Source organism: Lissotriton helveticus (genome assembly GCF_964261635.1).
Source record: "Lissotriton helveticus chromosome 1_1 unlocalized genomic scaffold, aLisHel1.1 SUPER_1_unloc_66, whole genome shotgun sequence".
NCBI classification, from domain to species: Eukaryota; Metazoa; Chordata; class Amphibia; order Caudata; family Salamandridae; genus Lissotriton; species Lissotriton helveticus.
The window spans coordinates 750,328-777,615 of NW_027611710.1; the positions used below are offsets into that span (position 1 = coordinate 750,328).

Consider the following 27,288-nt stretch of genomic DNA (forward strand, 5'->3'; position numbering starts at 1 on the left):
ATGTATTTGAGCTTGTAAAGCGCACTGCTACCCGTCTGCAGGTTTCCTGGTGCTGTATAACTCTGGGGAACCCGTCCTGGCTTTCCCTGTGGGATGGTCCCTGCTGTGAGTCCCCAAGGTGGAGCCAGGCATCCCCGGAATTGATGGGGCCGTTGTGGAGATTAGGCAAGCTAATGCCCAGAGTTGCCGAGTGGAACCCCTGATTAGAGTAAGCACCGAAGCGAGAATTATCGAGTCCGCTGACCCAAGTCCATGACCCTGCCGGGAATTGAACCCTGGTCCCGGGCCGACTTCTGCTCCCGGGTCTGCCGCCTCTAACCAGTGAGCCACACTACTCCAACATATGCAACTCCTATGTCAAAAACCACAAGCGACACTTCATTGTACGTCTCTGTTATCACATTCTCACTGCTTACGAAGAAAAGTACAAGGATGTAGAGCCCGGACGACAAATGGCTCTTTATAGGAAAGTAGATACGGGAGATGAAAATGACTGTGATGTGGCGGAACTCTTCTCGTACACACTAGAGGTATTCCGCCATCTCATAGAACAAGGACTGGCAGTTAAGGACAAGACATCTATAATGACAGGGCCCCCGATAGAAAAACCAGTTAACATGATGCCAATAAAGGAGGCTGCCCCTTATTGGGTCCCACCTAGAGGACAAGGGAACAATGATGATATAAACCATAAGGACGCTAAAGGAAGTATGGTCTACAATTGGGTATATCAGCCATGGGACAGACAGGACATTCTAACGTTCCGTAAATCTTTGACGGATTTACGTAAAAATCCCACCGCATTTTACACAGAATTAGGTACCGCTCTGGGATCAACCATCATGACACTCGCCGACATCGACGTATTCTTTGGGCTATGTCTGCCAGCGGATGTGTGGAAACAAATTAGGAAAATAGACCACACCGAGCTGCTCGGCCATACCTGGGAACAACTCAGTGTTCTAGACAAGCAGCGAAACCCTGGTCAGAAACCGCTAAAAGCTATATGACCTCCCCGACAAGATAGTACAGAAAGTAAAAACTATGATCCCGGAGAAAAAGATCGACTGGTCCATTGTAACCGCGTGCCGCCAGAAACCACAAGAGGATGTCTCGGAGTATTTCTCCAGATTCGAAACAGTGTTCTCCAATTACAGCGGACAAGACATATCCACCGCAACCGGACACCACTTGTTTGTACAGAATTATGTTAAGGGACTGCTACCGGAAGTATCGCAGAAGCTGCAGACCTGCGAAAGCAGCTGGGCAGCCTCTAAACCAGCGGCCATCCTCCAGATGGCCCAGTACTATGAACACCAGAAAAATGAAATTGATAGGGCTACAGAAAAGAAAAAGAAGGGCTTGAAGGGAAGGGTAATGATAGCGCAGCTTCAAGGGGTGAATACAGGAAGGGAGCAATATAAGGGAGGATACCAGCAGAATACCCCGAGGGCACAGCCGCCCAGAAGTAGCAACACCATATACAGGAGATCAAGGTTTAGGACAGGATCAATGCGCATTTTGTAAGGAGTACGGACACTGGAAATCCCAATGCCCGATTCTGCTAGGAATTGGTAGGGTCAGAGGGGCGAGGGAAATAGTAAGCATATAGAAATGAAGAGGACGTGGGAGAGGTTACACAAATGAAGCTAGCGAGGAAAGGCCAGGAAGAGCGAACGCATTTGACCATCTCAGACAATCAATACCAACAGTCAGATTACGACAAGACGTATGACTTTGCGTAGGACAGCCAAGGGCAAGGGAGGGATCCAGTTGAGCTCTATGTTGATCAGCAAGGCCCTTATGTTACCGCAAAGGTTCTGGGCACAGAGTCGTAATTTTTGGTAGACACAGGAGCAACACGTAGTGCACTATCCAAACGACTGATTCCAAGGGTCTTGTCTGGCTCACATGTGACTTCAATAGGATTTGACGGTATGCCCTCCACCAACCCTTTGTTCAGACCGATCCCTTCTAATCTTGAAAACAATATTATCGACACGACATTCCTTCTCTCCTCCTTTCACCCCAGACGCCATTATGGGTTTCGATCTGTTGAAATATTTCCGTGCAACTATCAGATGTTCACCGGACGGGGTACGGGTCATCTTATATGACAACCACCAACACCCGAGAGATAATCCTTTCCAACACATGTATCCCATTTCCGAGACAGACACATCCCTACTGGACACTTTGCCATTACATCTGTGGGCTAGGGCTGATTCAGACGTAGGACGAATGTTGATTGACCCAATACAAGTGACAATCCCACAAGATGCAACTTTACCGACAGTACCGCAGTACAAGATATCGCCAGAGGGTGAGAAAGCACTGACCGAAATCCTATACTCACTGGTAGAGGCAGGGGTGGTAGAAGAGGTAGTGAGCAATGTTTGTAACAGTCCTATTTTGCCGATCATAAAGAGACAGGGAGAGGGAGATGGGAAAGCCTACTGCTTTATCATCGACCTGAGGGAGATAAACAAAATTGTAGTGCCACAGTACCCAGTAGTTTCTGACATCACCACCATCCTGACCCTAATTCTGTCCACTGCTACCACTTTCACCGTCATCGATCTCAAAAACGCCTTCTTCTCCATACCTATTCACCAAGACAGCTGCTACCTTTTCGTATTTACCCTAAGATCCCACTCATACAGATTTTGTAGAGCACCCCAGGGGTACACAGAGAGCCCGAGTATCTATAGCCAGGCGCTCAAAAGTCAGTTGGACGCCGTACAATTGCCAGACGGGGTGGCGTTGATACAATATGTAGACGATATCCTTCTAGCAGCAGACACCACTCCAATAGCCGTCACGGCCACCATCCAACTACTACATTTCCTTGCAGAAAATGGTCACAAAGTTTCCCGAAAGAAATTGCAGTTCTGCAAACCACAGGTAACCTATTTAGGTCACCTCTTATCGAAAGAAGTGAAGAAACTCACACCCGACAGGATCCAGACAATACTAGACACTCCGGTTCCCAAAAATCAGAAACAAGTCCGCTCTTTGATAGGCCTCAACTCATTCTGTCAACAATGGTTGCCGAACTTTAGCCTCATTGTTAAACCCCTTCTCTCCCTCCTAACCAAAGACATCCCCTCACCTCTCCCCTGGACACCCGAATGCCAGTCAGCATTCAAAGAATTACGGGATGCCCTTTGTTCGCCACCTGTTCTAGGAACCCCAGACTACTCCAAACTAGTCTTTCTCTACACACATGAAAGGGAGGGATGTGCATTATCCGTCTTAACACAGTCAATTGGTCACAAACATCGTCCTTGTGCATATTTCTCTGCCACCCTCGACCCAGTAGCTAGAGCGCTGCCAGCGTGCTTGCGCGCTGTGGCAGCTGCAGCAGTATCCATACGCCAGAGCGAAGGAATAGTGCTCTCCAAACCAATCACTGTGTTAGTGCCTAATGCAGTCAACACACTACTCAACCAGACCAAAACCCAACACTTGACTAGCACCCAACTGACAGGAGACGAGTTGACCCTGCTTTGGCACCACACATCACTCTGAAGCGATGCACCACTCTCAATCCAGACACATTGCTACCCCTACCCAAAAATGACCCTAGTGTGACTCCACTGCACGATTGCGTGACACTCACTGACAAACAAACAAAGAGTAGAGTGGATCTCAAAGACACTGCCTTTTCAGAGCCAGATGGGGAACTATGGGTAGACAGTTCGTGCATCAAACTCCCCGACGGCACCACCTCAGCTGCATATGCTGTCACCACATCCCGAACCATTCTAGAAATAGCACACATTGCCCAACGATCCGCCCAAGCAGCAGAACTCATTGCCCTCACACGAGCATGTATTTTAGCAGCTGGTACGACAGTAAACATATACACTGACAGCCAGTACGCCTTCGGGGTGGTTCACCATTTTGGGCTCCTGTGGAGAGAAAGAAGGTTCCTGAGTTCACACGGCACACCCATCCTGCATGGAGATCTAGTCTCCGCCTTGACAGAAGCAGTCTGTGGTATCCTTCTCTATGTTTGCTTCTGCACTTACTCTGATTAGAATGTTATTCATAGAATCTGATGATGTAGTCATGTTATGGTTCCAATCTGAACAAGACTGTGTCAGTTGCTGCCTGCCTATCTCTGCTGTGGATGAGATCCTTTCTTCCTTTGATGAGAATAAAGAAACCTGTTTATCTAAACCTCTAAGTGAGATGTACTTCTTCACATTGGCGACGAGGATGGGATAGAAAGAAGATTCCTTACTACAAAGACTACAAGCAACAACCTTTTCTTCAAAAAAAAAAAAAAGGGAAAATTTTCTCTTAACAGGGAAATAACAAAAGGAACAAAAGGATCTCAACACCAAGCCTCAACTCAAGGTACTCTTTACTTCATGTACTGACTCTAAGACTTGGCAGCATTACATAACTTCAATCTACCATACATTAATTTTCTTAATTTAATGTATTCTCCTGAGGCTTGATGCTAACTGTCTACTCTTCTCACAGAAAGATATATAATTGACTTTGTGCTTTCAACATGCTTTGCCTACTTCTTAAGCGCTGATTTGCTGACGGCGCTAGACTTTTTATAACGTTAAAGCCTAGTGCCTGCCATAGCATGGTTCCTGCCATTTATTATGTTCTTTTATTCAGCTGGATTGAGGCAATATTTGATATGCTGGATTGATGTATTAGGTGCTGGATTGATGTGTTTCTAACGTCCGCTGCCTGCCTGCCGAGTCCGTTGACTTACAGATACTTGGGGCTTGTCATCAAATGTAAACAAAGCATCTGGGCACCTTCATGCCTCATCGCCGAACTGTCTGAATATAATACATCTCGTACGCTCGCATGCTTGATTCTTCAAACATAAACACAACAGCATCTGCGCGCCTTCACGCTTCATCACTGCTCTGTTTAAAAATAAATACCGGCATCTTCTACCCGTCTCCCGGCTCTGCACGCTCCATCTCCAGCCTCTGCCGTTCCTTCTCTAAGCTGTGACGCTCCTGGATCTGCTCGTCACAGACACCTCAACGCTGCGTTTCAAGCGTTGCGCTTCACTGACTTCACAGTGGGCCTTGCTTGACAACGTTTGCTTTCCTTAGCAACTGGATCTCAGCAACAGGATCATCGAGTGGCTTTCTTCAGCGGCACAACGCTTCTCAGGCTTTCTTCTTGGTGACTGGATTGTCGAGTGCCTATTTCATATGCACTTAAGTTGGTGAACAATTCATTTTATCTGCTTTTGGATAAACTAAAGGTAAAGACGTTTATTTCTACAACTTTTATTCGCATTTATACTGTTTATAACCAACCGTGACTTGGAACCTCTGTTGGGAACTCTAAGACGTCTGCTGGACATGTGTTTTAGATTTAAGTCCTGAGAAGTCTTATTTGCGCTGACACACTCAGCTTCTTTCAAGTGTGCAGTGATCTAAGTTCTGAGAAATTCCTTTTTCGCTGACACACTCAGCTTCTTTCAGGTGTGCAGCTGATTTTTCTGCGCTGACACACTCAGCTTCTTTTAGGTATACAGTTACTTTAAGTGATTTTCTGCGCAGCTGTTACTGTGTTTTTAACCTTTGCTGTTTACAGGTTATATTTATTTTTAGTACTTAAGTCACAAATATTTAAGTCACTTTACTTATTAATTTGCTTGGTATTGATACTTACCTTGACTTCTTCTTGCTTTGCAAAATTTTCTGATTTTCTTTTAATTTTATTTAATTCATTTAATTATTGAAGTCATGCAAAACGTTACGGCCGCACCCTTCTTCCTTTCAAAACCAGGGGATCCACCTATTCGCTGGTCTAAATGGAAAAAGGTATTTTTAAATTATGCTAGGGTATGTGGCACTTCTCTTTCTGCGGAGAGAAAGTCTGCGCTTCTAATGCACTGCTTAGGCTCTGAAGGGCAGGATGTATTTGAGCATTTGCCTTAGTTAACTACTGAAGAGGCTAACAGTTTAAATGAATTTGAGGTTAACATTAAAAAACTAGATAAGCACTATCTACCAAAAGTGAGTACCATTTTAGAAAGGTACCACTTTGGCAGACGCATGCAGAAAGAGGAAGAGTCTATTGAAACTTATGTCACGGCTTTGCGGAAGTTAGCTGCCACTTGCAAATTTGATGGTTCCTTAGAGGAAAGGGTGCGTGACCAATTCATGCTTGGATGTTGTCTAGAAAAAGTTAAGGACGAACTGTGGCAAAAAGATGATCCTAACTTAGACGAAGTTATTACTATAGCCAAAAGACTAGAACACTCGGATGCATGTGTGAAAGTTTTTAAAAAACAGAAGGAGGTCTCGGAGGAAAAGGTTTTTGTGGTTAATAAAAATAAATATACAGAGAGATCAGACCCGAGATCAACTTCTAAAACCTCTAAGAAGGGGTACAGTACGCCTTCTTCCTCTCATAATTTTTCAAGAGTCTCTACCAATTCAAAGTTAAAGTGTTTCCGATGCAATGCCTTTGATCATTTAGCTAACGATAAGTCATGTCCTGCCTTGTCTTCTAAATGCAATAATTGTGGTAAAGTAGGACATTTCTCTAAAGCTTGCAGGTCTCAGGTAATCAAAAAGAAAAAGCAAGTTAAGGAGGTATTGGTTGAGGATGACTCTGACTCTGATTCTGACGAATTACATTGTGAGGAAATTTTTATATTTGATGACGATTATAATCCTGATTTGGACTGTGGTGAGGTATCCTTATCTGATGGGAAAAAATGTAAGGGTGCTATTGATGTGGTTTACATTAATAAGTGTGAAGTCAAAATGTTATTTGACTCCGGGGCAAAGATTACTTTAATTCCTGAAACTTTCTTTGATGAAAATCTGTTTGGTAAAGTAAAAGTTTTTAAACCCGACATAAGGCCATTGGCCTATGGTAGAAAGCCCATAAAAATCGGGGGTTACTTCATTGGTCATATTGATTACAAAGGACGACTCACTGCAGGTAAAATCTACATCTCGTGTAGGGGTGACAGCATTTTAAGTTGGTTTCATCAAGCTGATTTACGTCTTGCCTTATTTCCGGGTGAAGACCCTTGCATTGTGTTAAGGGATATAGTTCCCCACTCTGGGGGGAATCTTTCTTCCTTAAAGGTGGTAACTCCACCTACATCTGGCTGTAATAACATCTCAGTTCATAAATCCCCTGATGTGTGTAAGAATGTTGGGTCGTCAGTTCAAAAAATCCTCCATCTCTTTTGAAACCAACTGTACCCCGTTATCAGTAAGGATGGTTTCAGGAAACCCCTCCCTACTGAACACATCACGTAAAAACTTGACTACATCCTTAGTCTCAATGTTTTGAGTGATTTTTATCTCTGGCCAACGAGAGAACATGTCTACTAACAATAAGGTTGCTGATTGTCTCTCTAGGTTGGTAGTGGACCAAGGTAACCAGATTGACGAATCATCTGAGGATTCATGGGAGATTGATGAGTTTAAGGTGTGTGAGGTTGTAGAAGGAGTTGTTCAGGAGTGTGTTTGGAGGGATGCAATATGTACGGATCCCGAGTTACAAGAGGTCTGGAAGTTGGTGAGTGATGGTTGGCCATGTCTCAAGAATCTGAGCGATGGTGCCAAGAAATATTGGAATGTCAAAGATGAGTTATCTTTAAAGGATGGTTTGTTGTGGAGAGGTACTAGACTCATACCACCTTCTTTGATCAGGGAAAAAATTCTTCTCTTGGCTCACCAAGGGCATCAGGGTATTTCCAAAACTAAGGAAAGGATACGTTTGCATTTCTGGTGGCCAGGTATTGACCTTCTTGTGGAACGTATGATTCATGATTGCTTGGAATGCAACTCCTCTGATAAGGTTTGTAAAACACAACCAATGGTTATTAGGGATGCCCCTGTGCGTTGTTGGCAAGATGTTGCTTTGGACATCCTAGGTTCCATTTCTTCTGGGAACAACTCTCAACGGTATGTCTTGGTCATGGTAGACATGTTCTCTCGTTGGCCAGAGATAAAAATCACTCAAAACATTGAGACTAAGGATGTAGTCAAGTTTTTACGTGAGGTGTTCAGTAGGGAGGGGTTTCCTGAAACCATCCTTACTGATAACGGGGTATAGTTGGTTTCAAAAGAGATGGAGGATTTTTTAGCTAGTAAAGGTGTTAAACACAAGCGTTGTTCACTTTACCATCCGGAAAGTAACGGTATGGTGGAAAGGTTCAACCGGGTCCTTAAAGAATCCATTCAGATTTCTAAAGACCAGGGTTCTGATTGGAAGGATAATCTTATGGAGAGAGTCATGATCTATAGAATTACACCACATTCTTCCACAGGTGAGGTACCTTTTGTACTTTTTCGTGGTCGCACTCCGAACACATCTTTATTTCAGACTTGGATGAGGAATTTGGGGGTGGAGACTAGTACTTTCAACAAGGATCCGGTACTGAAGCAAAAGGTGAAATCTGAGCTGCGAAAAGAGAACTTTGATAGCAGACATGCTGTCTCTTCCACCAAGGTTTGTGTTGGTGATCAGGTGAGAGTTCGTCTTCCACTCAGATCCTCGGGTCCTAAGTTTTCCTCTCCTTTTGTTGTTTCAAAGTTGTTTCGTAATGCTGTTAAATTAAATGATGGAAGAATCTTGAATTTGAATCGCATTACTCCCTTTTTAGGTTCAACTCGAAGGCAAGCCACGAACAACAATTTGGCCAAGAAATGTGTGCATCCCAAATCTGATGTAGTGTCTCATGTTCCTACCAGGAAAAGTATGCGTTTATGTCGTGTTCCTACTGCTCTAAATGATTATATTTTGAAATAGTTTTAGTGTTTTTTTTTGTGTTTCAGGGGAAGGTGTGTGGTATCCTTCTCTATGTTTGCTTCTGCACTTACTCTGATTAGAATGTTATTCATAGAATCTGATGATGTAGTCATGTTATGATTCCAATCTGAACAAGACTGTGTCAGTTGCTGCCTGCCTATCTCTGCTGTGGATGAGATCCTTTCTTCCTTTGATGAGAATAAAGAAACCTGTTTATCTAAACCTCTAAGTGAGATGTACTTCTTCACACAGTCCTCCTCCCCAAGCAGCTAGCAGTGATTAAATTCCAAGCACATAAGAAACTGACAGATCTCATTGGACACGGAAATGCACTAGCCGACGTTACTGCCCGAGCCACAGCCAAGGACAGAACCACAACACAAATGTACGTGACCAAGTCACAAGCTAAACAATGGACTGACGCTAGAACAACTGTAAGGGACATACAAACGACAGGCACACAAGACGAACTGACCGAGTGGGCACAGGTGGGCATAAAGATGAGGAAGGCTGCTGGAGGACAAAAGACGGAAACCAATGGCTGCTACCCAATGGCTATCTGATCCCCATATTGACCATGGCACATTTACCTGCGCACATAGGATCTGCCCCCATGACCAAACTAATAACCAGAGTATGGTATAACGACAAGATAGCAGAATCGGCAAAACGCCTAGTTCAACAATGCATAGTCTGCCTGCAACACAACCCATGGAAAGGGACAGTAGTACCACGGGGAGGGTTTGTAGTCCCTGACCATCCCTTTGAAATCCTTCAAATGGATTACTAGAGAGATGCCATGGTCTAAAATATGTTCTAGTGATTGTGTGCACCTTCAGGAAATGGGTGGAGGCATACCCCACCCACGACAACACCGCCTTAGCTACTGCAAAGATATTACTGAAGGAGTTCTTCCCCCGATATGGCCTTTGTAGAATTTTATGGAGCGACAATGGCCCCCACTTCATAGCAGGAGTCATACAGAACACACTGAAGGGGTTGGGGGTAAAACAAAAGTTCCATGCCGTCTTCCACCCCCAGTCAGCAGGCCTGGTAGAAAGACACAACGCCACACTAAAACTGAAACTAGCAAAGATAGTCGCCACGACCAGGTTGAAATGGCCAGACACACTCCCAATGGCATTGCTATCAATGTGTTCCACCCCAACCAAACAACACCTGACCCCGTATGAGGTGGTCTTCGGCAGGCCTATGAACATTTGGGCAGCACCAAAACCAACTTCCATTAATGATGTCCCGGACATACTAATGTCCGATTATTTGTATAAATTGACGAACAAACTAACACGTATCCACCAACAGGTGCAGCAAGCCATACCAGACGTATCCAGGGGCCCGGGACATGAAATCAAGTCTGGAGATTTCGTGCTGACAAGAAATTTTCAGAGGACGAAGTGTCTGGAACCAAGGTGGACGGGCCCCTGGCAAGTCTTGATCACCTCCCGAACTGCCCTTCGATCGGAAAGAAAAAGAAACTGGCTGCATGCTCATCATTGTAAGAAAGTATCCCCCACACTGGCTACCCACGAAGACGTGGATGTACAAGAAGAACTGCTGACCAAAGATTGACCGGCCCTGAGTTGCTACCCAGAAACAGAGACACTTGAACTGGCAGAGTTTCCTGACCCCACAGTACCATCCAAGAAAGGGTACAACTTGAGATTGACAAAAGGAGGGCGCTTCGAAGAGCAGGCCACTAACTGAGTCAAAGGTCTCGGATTGGTAACTAAAATCTACAAATGCTACCAGAAAAAGCACTAGACAAAGGTATGTGGTCCTGCCAGTCATTGAGCCCCTTGAAGATGATGGAAGAACCTGGATGTCCGAAGAACAACCGCAAAGACTCCAAAACTGCCAAATTGCACAGCACAAAGACAATCGCACTTGTAGCAGCATCTCTCACATGTCTCTTGCTAATGGTCACAGTCTGGATAGTTGAAGAGAGTGCTCCTGCTTACAGGACAATGTCACCCACTATGCAACCCACCACAAAGAAAGAACACTATCTGGTGTCACTGTCACCATGTCTCCTATAACGACGCAAATAATTCTGGAATAATTCTTTAGAACAGCTATTGCACCAGCACAATCTTGCCGCAAATGCCACCAACTGTTGGGTCTGTGGGCTGCTACCACATGCCACTTCCAGCCCATCTCCCTGCTCCTGTTCCCAGAGAAGGTCATCGAAAAGGCTGTCAACATACAACTGACCAGCTTCCTTGAAGAAAACAACATCCTGGACCCATCCCTGTCAGGGTTCCAAAGTAACCACAGCACCGAAACTGCCCTCATCGCCGCCACCGACGACATCAAGAACATGCTCGACAACGGAGAAACCGCTGCCCTCATCCTCATGGACCTGTCAGCCGCCTTCGACACAGTGTGCCGCCACACACTAAGAGCACACCTCCACAATGCTGGAATCCAAGAGAAGGCCCTGGACTGGACCCCCTCCTTCCTCTCCAGGACAACCCAGAGCGTCAGCCTCCCTCTTCCGCTCCGAAGCCACCGAGATCATCTACAGCGTACCCCAAGGCTCATCTCTCAGCCCAACGTTGTTCAACGTCTACATGGCACCACTCGTCCATGTCGCCTAAACATCATCTCCTACGCCGATGACACCCAGCTGATCCTCTTGCTCACCAAGGACCCCCACATCCCCCAAACCAACCTCCACGAAGGAATGAAGGCCATAACCGACTGGATGAGTAACAGCCGACTGAAGCTGAACTCGGACAAGACGGAGTTCCTCATCCTCGGCTCCACCCCCTCGGCCTGGAACGACTCCTGTGGCCGACGGCTCTAGGAGCATCCCCTACACCCACCAACCACGCAAGAAACCTAGGGTCATCCTCGACTCCACACTCTCCATGACAAAGCAGGTCAACGCCGTCTCCTCCTCCTGCTTCAACACTTTCCGCATGCTTCGCAGGATCTTCAAGTGGATCCCCACCTTAACTAGAAGGACGGTCACCCAGGCCCTCGTCAGCAGCAGACTGGACTACGGCAACGCACTCTACCCAGGAGCCCCAGCCAAACTCCTGAAATGACTTCAATGCATCCAGAACGCCTCAGCACGCCTGATCCTCGACATCTCCCGTCGCCACTTCACACCCCACCTGAAAGACCTGCACTGGCTCCTCATCAACAAGAGGATAACCTTCAAGCTCCTCACCCACGCACACAAGGCCCTCCACGGCACCGGACCAGCGTACCTCAACAGACGGCTCAGCCTTTAAAGTCCCGCTTGCCAGCTCCACTCCGCAGACCACGCCTTCACCACCGTCCCCTGCATTCGAAGAATGACTGCCGATGGCAGATCATTCTCCCAACTCGCCGCCAAGATGTGGAACACCCTCCCCATCCGCCTACGGCAGACCGAAGACCTTCTAAACTTCAGGAGACTCCTCAAGACCTGGCTCTTCGAACAGTAGCAGCACCCCCCCTAGCGCCTTGAGACCCTCACGGGTATGTACTGCACTTTGCAAATGCTATGATTGATTGATTGATTGAAGCCCGGCCTGGTGATAGGCGGAGGTCAAGTCCAAGGATGAAAAATGCCTTGCCCCCTCAAGAGAATCCAGCATTTTAGTTATGTTGGGTAATGGGTAATGATCAACAATAACTGCTTTGTTGAGCTCCCTCTAGCCGACACAGAGCCTGGCTTCCCCATTGGCTTGCGGGCCATAATAACAGGAGGGACCCACTCCGTTGCTTCAACTTCTTGAATGATGCACTTGGCTAAGAGATTGTCTAATTCAACTTTCATGCACTCCCTTACTAACAGAGGTGCATTTCTAACCTTAGCAGTTTTTGGAACAGCATTAGATTTGACCTTTATTCGATGTACATAGTTTTCAAGACACACCCAGCTCGCCAGCAAAGACCTCAGGGAATACCTTAATCCAGTCTCGATTACCATTACTAACAACCCTAACTGGTGGTTATTCTTTTACGCAGACAGATCTCATTGTGATCAAGGCAGATACTTATGAGCGAATCCCCTTTCATCAAGGCATAGATTTTACCAGGCAAGGCTCTCCCTTTGAAGTCAATTGTGCCCCAGAAATAACCCAGCAACTCAATAGTCACCCCACCTTAACCTATTGGTCTAAGGTCTGGCTTCAACAGGGTGACTTTGCCCAGCAGATTATGATCAAAAAATGTTTTTGGGACTAGAGTTATCTTGGCCCCAGAGTCGAACAGCATGCTCATTGGAGCATCATTGGTCAAAACTCGCTCCCGAGGGCCATCACTAGCATTCCCTACGACTGGGAGAGTATTGATTCCTTCCAATTCTTCTTCATAATATTCAACTTCCATGACTTTTGTATGCTTGTTGCCCGTTCTGCAGCTTTTTGAGACGTGACCTTTTCTCTCACAAGTTTTTCACATGGCCTTCCAGCCTGGGCGGTCTTTAAAGTTGGCCATATGGCCAGGGTTGCCACTTCACCTGAAAATTCTTTGTGTTAAAGGGCTTTGAAGTGGTTCTCAATTTGGGGTCAACGAATCTATCCACCAGCACCTTGACATCAATGTTCTCCTTTTTTCACCTGAACTGTCTTTGCGTATAATATCAACACATGCTCTTGAATGCTAGTGACTTTTGGCTATGGTCAGCACTTCTTGAAGCAATGGCTTTTATTTTTGCCACAGGGCGTCTCTCATTTTATCGAGGGCGCATCCCAACATGAACTGATCTCTTAAGCGTTCCTCTAACCTGCACCACAATTGCACATGGAAGCCAGTTTGCACAAGGTAGTTATGGACTGTTCGACCGACTCATCCTGCCTTTGCATCCTTCTCCAAAGTGATATCGTTCAAGGACAGTACTCACTTTGGGGAGGTGGTGAAAGTCCAACTTTTTGAAGCAGATTTCGTATTCATTAAGAATGGCAGAGTCACTATCAGAGAGTTCAGGAAGGTGTTCAAAGAATTCTTGTCCCTCAGAGCCCAAACAATGCATTAACAATGAGGCTTTCCTCTCTGCGCTTAAGGAAATGCCACAGACATGAGCATAATGTGTGAATTCCTTCTTTCACTTCAGCCACGAGAGAGAAGGAACTCCTTGAGATGTCAACAAGAAGGGGGGGCAGTGATATTATGTATGATGTACGTACTATGGTTTGACCTAGTTACTACTTAAGGGTGAACTTCAGTGATCTGCTTACAGTGCACAATATCCACAAGCCTTATAAACTGTGCGCATCAGCGAAACTGCGAGCAACTTCAGCAATTAAAATTTAGGCCAATGCGCACAATCCCAGAAACTGTATTTGCTGTGCACATCAGCGGAACCATCAGCCCGATTACTGATGGCACATATTTATACAGGGAGGAGTCACTTTAGTCTGGCGCTCAATTACATGTGTAGATGTGAGTCTGGTGGTGCCTAATAACTGAAAGGCACACATTTGTTTTCATACAATTTCATATATGTCTGATTTATTATTCCTATTACAGCGCCTTCTACCTTGGGAAGGCCTGTCCTAGACTAGTGTGAGGACAAAACCCATGCCGACAAATGAGCGACCTGAAGCGTAATACTGAGAAAAAGTAACCTGGAGGATTGCTGCAAATTAAAGTAAATGAAAAAAAATTAATACAGAACTACATAACCACAGCTGTGTGACCTGGAAGCCAATTGTTTCTCAATATAGTCCTAGTTTGTGATTACCTTACAGTGCTCACATTATCATCCGCGCTAGAAGAGATGGGAGCCTGGGGTGTCTGGTCACAGAAGCTTATTTACATACAAAGGGGGGTGACAGCCTGTTCACAACACACAGCACAACTTTTTTACGTAAAGTGCTAGTACACAGAACAGGTTAAAGTCTTGTGTCTCTTTTTTCATTTTCTTTAATATATTCTGCACCTTGCTCTGTTCTTCTCTTTCTCTCATTTCAATTCATCATAAATTACTCAAATTAACTATTGCTTTATCAGCACGGCACAAGTCTGGGGGTAGCCACAGTTTGAAGGGGTCCCCCCACTATTATCTAGAAACGGGACTCAGTTCCTCCTAGCTCCTTAGCCTGCGACTGATAATTGTTACTTTGTGCCCAAGCACTGCAGACACAGGCCTCTGAGTGTTTGTTTGTGTGAGTGGCGCAAGAGAGGAACAGAGAACTTGACAAAATTAGCCCTTCTATTGCTTAATGTATTGGAAATGTGAAACACTTTGGGGCTTAGGGCCTGGATAAAGAATAACGTCAGGAAACAAGCGCAAATTAAAAGCACATTTTATTTATTCTCTGAAAACTGTTTAAAAATGTAATTTCCAAGTTCCACATATCTGTTTAAAAATATTTACACTTTCAGTCATTTCCGAGTTTAGTTACAAACTAATAGTGGGCAAAACACATGATGTATAAAAACTGAAACCAAAAACTTATTTTTACATTATTTTATGTTTCTTGTTTCTTGTTTTTAAAACAGGCCATCAACCTTTCACGTGAAAACTATTATAAGGGCCTGACATCACTTCTTGTGATGTCACTACATTTATTTTTATTTTTATTTATTTAGTGTTTTCTATAGCGCAAACATGACCCAGTGTAGGGTATCAGAGCGCTTTACAGTAGAGTTTCAGCAAAACGAGTACATTAGTGGATAAAACCAGAACATTAGAGGACAAAACCAGTCATTACTGTTTCACACTTCAGTATAGCATATAAACATATATACAGTCAGTAGTTAAATGACCAAGACACAGCTAAATAACAGGATAAACTTTGTACCAACATCGGATAGCGGAGCGGAGCAGTTTATAGACAAGCAGTCGTCCAATCAGTCTTATGGGAGAAATTTGCTCATATAGAATGATTTTGCTTCCTTTTTGAAGGTTGCGATGGATGTGATTCTTCTGATGTTTGGTGGGAGTGCTTTCCAAATTCTCGGTGCTGCTCCTGAGAATGCTCGGTCATAAGTCTATTTCTTGTGGAAGCGAGCCGGTTTCAGAAGTAAGTCTGTTTTGCTCCTGGAGGGTCAGTTAACTCCAGAAAGAGTACGTTTCTGAGCCAGGTAACCTGGAGTTTTGTGATGGATTGCATTGTCACTGTGATTTGCATATGATAATGGGCTCCTTCACTATTTTCCTTACTTGTGCCCTGTTTATTGGCATGACATGGGTCTATAGGTATTAAAAATAAACATTAAACTCACAGGTGTTCAGCCCATTTCTCTGGTGATGTCACACATTGGCATGTATTCGGCTGCTTCTTCTATTTTTAGATGAGTACAAATAACGTACCGTTCCCCCTCCTTCCAATTCGTTCTTCTTCTCCCCCTTTCTTTGTCACTCTCGCTCTCTTTATCTCTCCCCTCTCTATCTCCCACACACTCCTGTTAGCTTTAGCTTCATGAATGTCACTGCCACTTCTGGCATTCATACGACAAATCCTTCAGAACATTCGAGGACAAGGGCCAATCAAGTGTGGATGATGAGTTGCTGGGAGTGTAACTGATTGTCCTGGCACATATATGCTTTTGATGTGGGATTTCGCTATTTCACCACATTCTTCAAACAGAGTCTACTGCTTACAATGACTCAATTCTGGTACAAAGTAGAGTTTGGCAAGTCACAAAATGAATAGGGAGAGCCAAGTCGGAGAGGAGCCACGGGTCGCACTTAGTAATAATGCGCGAGACAAGAGCTGAACCATCAACCGATAACAGTGTGTAAAAGATGCACCATACGTTACTTAACCACTTGGCTGCTAAGGCTTTTCCCGTCCTGCGCTAACATTGTTAGAATACCATTATACATGACGAGTTGACCTTGTCATGAGCACAGCTACAGTGTGCCTCATGACGAGTTCACCTTGTCATTAGCATGCAAGAGGTTAAAAACAAGGTATATGCTCTTTTATATCTGAAAATAGGTTATTTCTTGAACACCTGTGCTTCGCCTTAGTTCATTACATGTACTGCAGTGGCATTTGTTAATAGTAATACATGCATTTTACCAATGAAGCTTCCATCTCTAGAGCCCTGACAACATGTCCACTCTGGGTGTGTTGGGTTTAAAGGTTTTATCACTAATCCGACAAGGTAGCTGAAAATAACGATGTTAGTCCCAGTATTGTTCAGTGTTGCTTTTACAGGTAGTGTGGTCAGGTGCGATTGAATGTTTTTCTTTGTATCTCTTCTTCACCAAATAAAAATCAACAATGTTTCTTTTCTTTTAATCCACATTGTGCTCGTCTCCCACTGTGTATCCTGGTACATCATGTCACTTTGCTATGTGTACGGAAGTGAACAATCACTGGAAACAAACACTTTTATAATTCTGCAAATACTGTTATCTGTTTTTCTTCTTTACTGCTATTCAGGTCTTCTATCATTGGTATTTCAATGTCATACATAATTTGAATTTTATCTTTTTCCGTAATTTATTCCTCTCACAATAACTGCACTGTTTAGCTCTTGTCTATTTCCTTAGACGGGTCAATATTATTTTTGATGTTCTTAAATTCTTTCCGGAATTTCTTCATCTCTAGGATTATTTCCATGTGAGTTAAATGAAGGAGTGTAGTCACTGAGGGCTGTGTGGGATCGAAAATTTACAAAAGCCCTTCTCACTTTCAGTGCCCTTCTATGTTTTCTCCCTGTGTGTTCGCCGATGACTTTGTAGTTCTGATCGTCGACTAAAGCTCTTCCCACATTCATTGCGCTTGAATGGTTTTCCCCCTGTGTGTGTTCGCTGATGTCTTTGAAGGTGTGATAACCGACTAAAGCACTTTGCACATTCACTGCACCTAAATGGTTTTTCCCCTGTGTGTGTTCGCTGATGTCTTTGTAGTACTGATAATTGACTAAAGCTCTTTGCACATTCACTGCACTTGAATGGTTTCTCCCCTGTGTGTGTTCGCTGATGATTCTTTAATGCCGTAGAGAAGCGAAAACTACTGTCACATTCACTACAATGATAGGGTTTTTCCCCTGTGTGTGTTCGCTGATGACTTTTTAGTTTTGATAATTGACTAAAGCTCTTCCCACATTTATTGCACTTGAATGGTTTTTCTCCTGTGTGAGTCCGCTGATGAGCCCTTAATGCTGTAGAGTAACTAAAACTACTGTCACATTCACTACAATGATAGGGTTTTTCCCCTGTGTGTGTTCGCTGATGACTTTGTAGGTTTGATAATCGACTAAAGCTCTTCACACATTCACTGCAGTTGAATGGTTTTTCCCCTGTGTGTGTTTGCTGATGTGTTTGAAGGCTTGATAAATGACTAAAGCACTTTGCACATTCACTGCACTTGAATTGTATTCCCCCCCTGTGTGTTCGCTGATCACTTTGTAGCTCTGATAATCGACTAAAGCTCTTCCCACATTCATTGCACTTGAATGGTTTTTCCCCTGTGTGTGTTCGCTGATGACATTTTAGGTCTGATAACCTACTAAAGCTCTGCACACATTGACTGCACTTGAATGGTTTTTCCCCTGTGTGTGTTTGATTATGTCTTTGAAGATTTGATAAATGACTAAAGCACTTCCCACATTCACTGCACTTGAATGGTTTTTCCCCTGTGTGTGTTCGCTGATGACTTTGGAGGTTTGTTAACTGACTAAAGCTCTTTGCACATTCACTGCACTTGAATGGCTTTTCCCCTGTGTGTGTTCGCTGATGACTTTGGAGGTTTGATAACTGACTAAAGCACTTTGCACATTCACTGCACTTGAATGGCTTTTCCCCTGTGTGTGTTCGCTGATGACTTTGTAGTTCTGATAAGTGACTAAAGCTCTTTACACATTCACTGCACTTGAATGGCTTTTCCCCTGTGTGTGTTCGCTGGTGTCTTTGTAGTTCTGATAACCTACTAAAGCTCTTGACACATTCACTGCACTTGAATGGTTTTTGTCCTGTGTATGTTTGCTGATGAAGCTTGAGTGGTGATGACAAACTAGAGCTCTTGCTGCATGTGTATGATTCTTCTTTCTTGGTTAGTGTCTGTGGGTCGGGTATATATTTGTCTACATCCCATGACTGCATTTCCTGATGGGCCAACATGGCTGATAAAGCACTTGTGTTTTTCTCACACATTTAATATGTGTGCGGTATTTTACACGTTTGATTTCTGTTTTAACAATAAAATACAATAGCCACCAAATATTTACCACACTCCTAATACGTAGAAGGTGTCTTTGTAGGTGATTGTGCCTTTGGTTTGGATTATGGCTATGCACGATTGCGGGTAAAGATGTATCTTCCTTCTGGCCAGTGCAAATTAGGACAGTCTATTGTATTGTAGATGCAAGAACTCCTCTTTCCTTTACCTGTCAGTTGTCTGGCTCCACTCTGTTGTGCTCTTCTCTGGTTACTGTGGTTTGTCCAGAAAGAGTTTACAATTCTCTAGAGCATGGAAGGATGGCTTGTCATCATTTCATAAAATAGAGCACTTAGGTAATCACATCATACCGATCCGATGATCAAAGCTGGTGTTGTACACTTGTTTATACAGGAGGCGGTTTGTTATTGTTGTTGCCTTAATTTTCCTAAAGTCATTTCTTCGTCTTGTGATGTGGAGGTGCACAGATCAGCCTCTTACAATCACTGAACTGCCCTCGATACTTCATCCGGGATCTGTCAGTTTGTGTGCAGGTTCCCCTGTCGCCAACTGCGCTGATGTTTTCCTGAATACTGTAGCTCAATATTTCTGCTAATATTGAAGATTTACCGCATTCGCTTCATTATTGATGGTCATTTCACACATTCAAGGCTTGTTTTCTGTTGGATGTAAAGATATTTAAAATTACTAAATTGAAACATAATGGAATGAGAATTCACAACATGTAACTAGTTGTAAAAGATATTTTGGGGGAGATGTACCAAATCTCCACACAATGCAGCGCTGCCCTCCCCCCACAAGGCTACACTGCGTGGCGCGACAGGAAGGGAACAGGAGAGCACCATATTTTCAAAGATATGGCTCTCTCCTTCCCTTTCCCTTGCGTCGGCACTGATTACAGCGGCACTGCATCAAGCACACACCTTAGCACCAGCGCGCTAGGGTGTGTGTGTGTGTGAGTCCAGCATCGGTTTTGTACAGGAAGGACAACCTTCCTGTACAAAATACTATGTCAGACACGAGGGAAGGCTTTTCCCACTTTGTATGCATGTTGCACAGTGCAGCACGCATGCAAAGTCAGAAAAGGAAGGAGAAATTAATTAATTTCTCCTTCCTTGTGTCTTGTTTAAAATGGTGCAGTTTTCTCACCCTAAACCCAATCTACTGAATTTGGTATCATGGGTTTAGCATGAGAAATCTTGGGTGGTTGCACGGGAATGCCCATGCACCCCCCTTGGTAGGTCCCAATGTGTGAAGTAATGCGAACACAACCAGCATGTCAGCATTAATCAACGCACCGAACCTTCCGTCTCCCTCCCTCCTTGATTCATCGGTACGAACAATCCACTCTCCACTGCCCTATCTAGCCCCCTTCGATTGTATCCCTGATCCACCCCCATAATATCACAAAGGCTCTTGGCACCCTCTCTCTTCTTGTCCCCTGTAGAATACCTCTGCGCCCCTGCCAGCTCAAAGCCCCCATTCAAGCCATGATATGTACGCCATCTGCCCCACACTCTTCCAAACTTTTTAGGGCATTTCAGCCACCATATAGAGATCCATGCCTCGTCTCCATTCCTCCAGCTGCGGCAACGTGGCCACCCCCCACCTCCGTGCTACATCCCTTTTGGCAACCACTAGAGCCAAAACTAGAAAGATCAACTGCGGGCGGGCAAGGCCCACATTGATAGTCATACCCAATAAGAGCAATTTGGGATCTAGCGGTAAAGTGGTCCCCAGTACCTACCCTAGTTCTCTCAGGAGCTCAACCCAATAGCTTTGAATTTCCGAACACGACCAGATTGTATGAAAAAAATCACCACCATCCCTACCACATCGCAGGCAATTCGGGTCACTGGCCCTCCACATGTTATGTAGGCGCACTCGGTCATAGTAGGTCCTATGGAGGATATTGTATTGGATAAGCCATAGACGGGACTTAATGGCCACCTCCCTTGGATGCATCAGGACCGTGTCCCAATCCACCTCATCCATGTCCCCCACATCTGCTTCCCATTTCCTTTTAAGGTTCAATAGCCCATCCAGGAGGTTATTCATCACAGTTCTGTAGGTCAGGGAGACTGCCCTACTTGGGATCTGCTCCTGCAAGAGACGGCCCTCCAGTGGTGCGTACTCGAGGAGCGTGCCTGTCAACAATTCCTCCGCCCGCCAGGCGTGACTCACCTGTGCATACCTATAATATTGAGTGCGACCTAAGCCGTACTCTGCCCTGAGGACCTGGAAGGACTTCAGTGCCCCACTCTTCATCATGTCACCGATTGTCGAAATACCTATATCGTCCCATCTCTGGAAGCCCTTTAATTTACTCAATTCCCACAGCCATGCGCATTTCCACAGCCTCGTCTGCTTCCGTTCCCAGCCTGTACATCTCGTCGCCCATACCCAAAGGTCAAGGGTAACTCTTGTGGCTGGAAGCAGCCTGGTTTTCCCCGTGCCCCCATAGAGATAATGGAGGAAGGTGCATTTCACCATACCATGCCTCTCTAGTGCATAGGTGGGATGTGTAGCCGGGGCATGTATCCAGTCATTAACAGGCGCCAGGTGTTCCGCCCAATAATAGCCCTCTATATTAGGTAATGAGATCCCACCACTTTATTGATGCCTTTGAAGGGTCGTCAATGCCACCCAGGGTGTTTTCCCAGCCACAAGAAGGTCCTTAATTCCGCATTGATATATCGGAACACCTGTCTCGATATAGGGAAATATTCATTTTGGAATGCATATAAATATCAGGGAAGCGTCATCATTTTGAACAGGGGCCCAGAAGCGTGAGGGGGAGCATCCGCCACCTGGCCGCGTCCTCTGCAAAGTTATTTGAGATTCTTTTAATGTTCCTATCATAGGAAAGAGTTGTATCCAGCGTCACATATATCCCTAGATATACGAACCCTACACCTGTCGTCTGCAGCCTTCGCGGTAGTGCTGTCCAGTCATCTCGGCCCCTGGGATCATAGAGGATCGACTTATGCCAATTTATGCAGTAACCAGCACGTGCCCCGTAGCGATCCAGTTCGGAGAAAAGGGCCCCTATCGTTGTAGCCGGGTGCGTTACATACAGGAGGATATCGTCTGCGTACAGCGATATCTTCTCCTCTGCCGTATCCGTCTGTCCTATCTGGAACCCCCTAATGTCCTCATTCTGTCTAACCGTACACGCCAGTACCTCAATCACGAGGGCAAAGAGCCAGGGGGGACAGGGGGCATCCCTGCCTAGTCCCGCGTCTCACCGGAAATTCGCTAGAGAGTGTCCCATTGACCCTAACGCGTGCCCTGGGGTCAGCGTAGAGCAACCGCACCCAAGCCCGAAACTTGGGACCAAAACGCAATAATGCCCCTTCCAGGAACGGCCAGTGGACAGCATCGAACGCTTTTTCTGCGTCCAACGACAGGAACCAATGTGGGTCGTATCTCGTGCTCACATCCTGTAGCCAATTGTGGGTCTGACGGAGGATTAATCTCGTGGCCCGATCTGGGAGAAGACTCGTTTGGTCTAGGTGCACCAACCCCGGTATCACCCGTCGCAACTGGAGAGCGAGTACCGTCGCAAGAAGTTTCACCTCTACATTCAAGAGGGAAATGGAGCGATACGACGCACAGTCGTCCACTGGTTTCCCTTCCTTATATATCGGGACTATCGTAGCCTACGGGAGGTCCAATGGTAACTTCCCCTCCTGCGCCCCCCCCTCAAAGAGCCCCATCACGTGATGCAAGAGTAAGTCCTCTGTCTTTTTGAAAAATTCCGCCAGGAAACCATTGGGACCCGGGGACTTCCCTGCCCAGAGCTTTGATAGTGCCGCTCTAACTTCATCTAATGTGAAGTCTCCCTCCAGATCCTTCTGGTCCTCGTCCGCTAAGGCCGGGAGCTCAATGTCTGCCATATAGTGGAGAGCAGCCTCCTGCGTCCCTAGGTCGTTTGCTTCGTAGAATGTTTTATAGTATGTAGCAAACGTCTCCACTATCTGTTCATCCGTCCTTATTTTTATTTTTTTATTTTTTCATTTATAGCACATGACTCACCCAGGGGCATCTTAGCGCTGTACCAATAGAAATCCGGCAGACGAGAGCAGAACGTGTTATATCATGACCTAATTAGAATAAAAATGTTTTTAATTGTTTCCTGAAGATCAAGTCGGTACTAGATTGCCGCAAAGCAATCGGTAAAGAATTCCAAAATTTAGGGACAATGTAGGAAAAGGCTCTGCCGCCTGTACGGGTTAGCCTAATCCGTGGAATCTTCAGGAGAGCTAGATCATTAGATCTTAAGTTTCGTTCATGAACTTGTTTAAAAAGTTTCCTCTTAATATTCTCTACCTGAGCAACACTAGCTATATGTAAATAGATCAATCAATCATAAAATGTACTTTGATTCAAATAACAATAGATATCCAAACAGGTAATTTCTTGGATCTTCTTTTATTTCTTTATTTTCTTTCAGTCACTCAGTACCAGTTTTTTCTTAATATAGTGTTTGTACTTATATGCCAACACGTGTTTCGTCCAGCTTTACAGCAGTTGGACTTCATCAGGGCATTAAAGAATCAAAAGTCTGTAATATTGGCGAAACCAAGAGTTGATAATATGACTTTAGGTCCTAGTCCTTCTGAAGGTCGGTCCTGGCAGTATCTGTCGAGTCAGAATTATTTGGTAGAAATTATGGACTGAAATAGCCTACGGTAAGATCAAAATTAAATCCATTTAAGTATGTATATTAATAGTTCCCAGATTTATATACATTATTCTTGCGCAAACTCCCCTCTTGCCTTCTGTATATTTATTGTTGTTTAAAAAGTTTATTATGGAGGTATGCTGGTCCCCCTCCTCTGAATGCTATAAAGGCAAGACCGCATACCTTAAAGACAGATCTCTTTTGGACAGGGAGCCAATGTAACTGCCTGAGCAGGGGGAGGGAAGGGGATCCAGGCGGCGCATTCAAAACCATTCTGGCAGCGGTATTCTGTATAACCTGCAGTTTAGCTAAAGTGGTAGTACCTATTTCTGCCAGCAAGGCATTGCCGTAGTCTATCCTACTCCCTACCATGGCCTGAACCACGGTACGGCGATGATCTAGAGGAAGATAGGGAATGATTCTACATAACAGGCGTAGGTTATAAAAGCACGTCCCTGCTATATGCTTAACATTATTTTTCATGTTTAGTGAATTATCCAGCTGAATTCCCAGACTTTTCACTGAGGTGGCAGGTGTAGGCGCTTCTCCTAACTCTGGGGGCCACCATTCCCACGTCCAGAATCGAGCATCCTTCCCTAAAAGCATGAGGTCTGTCTTCCCAGGATTCAGTTGTAGGCACCGTTCATTCATCCAATTAGCAACCGCTAGCATACCAGCCGACTAACGCAGTTTCTCGTCCATGATGAAAAGGGGTGTCACTGCATAAAGCTGAAAATTAAGATCATGCCACTAATCTGAGAGTACACAACTCCTACTTTTTACTGTCATGCAAGAAGTCGCACCCGCCTTTCTTCCTTGCCAGTCAATGGATACAATGGAGGAAGATGAGTCACACTCACTGTTCCACAACTAGTTAATGGATATCATAAAATCAAATTGACTAGGCACTGGACGTTCTTTGATAAAACTTTGATTATTAATGTTGCTAAGTCCAAACTATGAATGCATATTGACTCGGTTACTTACATAGGTTGCTCCTGCATGTTTAAAACTTTCAGTTTTTTAAATTCGTAAGCAACAAAAGTGTTTTACATTTCTATTAGGATGACATTTTATTACGGTTGTCGAATGTTTTATATATGGTTTTATTTTCGCATGTATTGCAATGGTTTTAAGTAACTGTGCAAATAAATAAACTTTCTACTTTCAAATGTTTGTACAGTGTCTGAACAGTGAGTGCCAAGGCCTTCAAGGTTATTATAACACAGTGGCGCTTAGCAGGTCTGATCAGCGCACGTTTTAGACATAACATATCTGCAATGCTGGCCAACTCGGGTTTTGGCGCGATTTAATAATGCACTGCACACAGAATGCCACACACACTTTGAAGAACCTTCGTATGCTGAGCACCGGTGTAGAAACTGATGTGATCCATTTCTACTAGACCAAGAGGTATGGGGTCACCCTTCTAAACCCAAAGAGACCTTCTGTAGATCTAATATAATATACTAGCAAGGGAGGGTAAGAATTAGGTACATTTTAGCCTTCTTACCGTTAGCATTTTAACATGCTTTCTTCCTTTGTATTTTATGGAATAATAACTATGCTGATTGCTTTGTTGCTTATGATATGTCTGCTTGTATTTACAAAGATACTGCGCTTGCAAACACGGCGTTAGAAATAAACCTTTCCAACTTGCACGTGTCTGCATTTACTCCTTGTTTTGTACTGAGTTTGTAGAATAACGAAAGAGTTTTTATGTGTTCCACATTACCTGAGGTGTTCTAAGTCCATGTTCTGGGTTGTCTAACATTGGGTGAATGGAAGACCCAATGAGACATTGATTGCTAGTCCGGTAGGGGCTGTTGGGTACTAAGGTGAGTTTTGGTTCATTCTAGTTCACTGAGGTTCCAAGTCCTAAGCACAGTTCTGTGTAGGAGCAGAAATCCCTGCGACAGTAGAGGGAGGGGGACCACACAGCCAGCGCAGCACAGGGTCTCACTCACGGGCCCGGCCCGCACAACGGAGTTCCAGGCCCTCCTCCGCCCAATCACCGAAGGAGCCGCTCACCGCCGTGGACACGCCAGAGCGCCCGGCAGCCCCTTAGTCAGCCGCCGTCACTCCCGCAGCTCCGCACCTCAGTCCGGGTGGGCCTCAGCTACGGCTGTACACCCGGTCACCACCTAATCACCACCGGCCGCCAGCTGGGTCGACAGTTCCCTCCATGACCATTCCGTCATTGGAACAGGGCGCCGCCATCTTGCAGGCAGGGCCGACCAGCTCCGGTGTCCGATCGGCGTATCTCTCCTTTGTGGAGTTGCAGCGGCGCTGCGGGCACTACAGTCCACCTCCCAGGAGCGACGGGACCTTTAGGGAACCCTTAATGCCAAAAACGGGACTTAGGGACAGTGTATGAATGCTGGATCGTAGTCAGCTCGCCGGAGCTGCGGAGGGACTCGCCTTACTCAGCCATGCTGTTGGCCACGCCCCCGATTTGCATCCGCTTCACATTACTTTTACATTATTTCCAGCGCGAAAAAAGTTTTATGCTAGAAAGTAAATTAGGAAAAAAAAGATTTTGCGCTGTTTTGTGGCACTTTTGTGATGCAAATACAGCGCAAAATATTAGTAAATCTCCCTCTTCTTCTTTACGGCCTTTATAAATTAGCAAGAAATATTTCATCATACACAGATATTTAACCAAAGGTTCTGTTGATCAGGTGATATCTTATTAATGTCTGAAAAGGAGGTGATTTACCAGTGTTTACAGAGTAACTTAGCAAAGTAAAGGCGCTCACGGAGCACCCAAGTGCTTGAGGTTTTGTTTAAGATAGACGCATATGGTCAAGATTTCATTTAAACAACAATAGAGTTTAAAAAATGAGATGGATCAGGCTGGGCTGAAGAATTTCCAGTAACTCTTTACGAAGTATACAACAAAAGCAACTCCATTTACACACTTCTTCTCATTCTTTCCGATTCACTTAAGATCATCTCAAATACCAACTCCTGTCTTTACCCGCTGTTCATAAGTCACCTTTGACACATTCAACAGCTCCCTTGGTTCAAGCATTTCTGGTTTCTTCTAACCTGGAAGATTGGAACATTATTGTGGGTTGAGGGGGGTTTCCTATAACATCTGTCCATCGTCCTGAAACTAGTGCAACTTACAGCACCCGGTTCTGGCCCTAAAAGACAACTTTAATAAGCAGGTCTTTAGTTCTTCCTAAGGTGGAAAAAGTTCTGTAAGATGCAGCTCCGTCCGGGGCTTTTGTGTAAAACAGAACGAGGGGTTCAATGTAAGGCCCATCCTTTACATTATAAGCGCAGATCAGGCAAACAAACGTTGATTCATATAATTTAATATTCAATGAGATCAGTCATTTACTACTTATAGAGAATCCATCACAACCAATAATTTACCTGACATATCCTCGCAGCAGATGTGCGCCTATTACTCTTTTTACCCCCTTTTCCAACATTACATGGCATCTGGCATGACGTTGTCCTTTTGGGGCCCAGGATGCCATTTGTGACCGGATGGCATTTGTAAGAGCAGGAGGAGGTGTCAGTTATCCACAGGTGATGCGGCATTTCTACCTTTCCATATTTCTCATATTCAAGTTGACCTATCGAAGCAAAAGGAGGGGCAGAGCCCTATGATCCTCTAGAGCCTTGGCCGCTCACTAGAAAACGACAACAAAGGACAGGACTCTAACAGGATAAACTGATTCAACACAAATATGAGGTCAATGTATTATTTATCGCCTTAAT

General features: G+C 44.8%; 1 protein-coding gene and 1 long non-coding RNA gene across 2 annotated transcripts in view; both read right to left on the minus strand.

Moving 5' to 3' along the window:
- The window catches only part of LOC144806363 (uncharacterized), a 58,844-nt gene extending 39,875 nt beyond the window's left edge, over nt 1-18,969 (minus strand). The window contains exon 1 of the mRNA XM_078672737.1: nt 17,422-18,969. Coding sequence (XP_078528863.1) covers nt 17,422-18,841 — 1,420 coding nt within the window. The 5' untranslated portion in view covers nt 18,842-18,969. The remainder of the gene's footprint in view (nt 1-17,421) is intronic.
- A 124-nt stretch (nt 18,970-19,093) lies between these two features.
- Nucleotides 19,094-27,288, minus strand: part of LOC144806361 (uncharacterized) — a 50,607-nt gene continuing 42,412 nt past the window's right edge. Inside the window, exon 4 of the long non-coding RNA XR_013605778.1 lies at nt 19,094-19,525. This is a non-coding gene — a long non-coding RNA (uncharacterized LOC144806361). The remainder of the gene's footprint in view (nt 19,526-27,288) is intronic.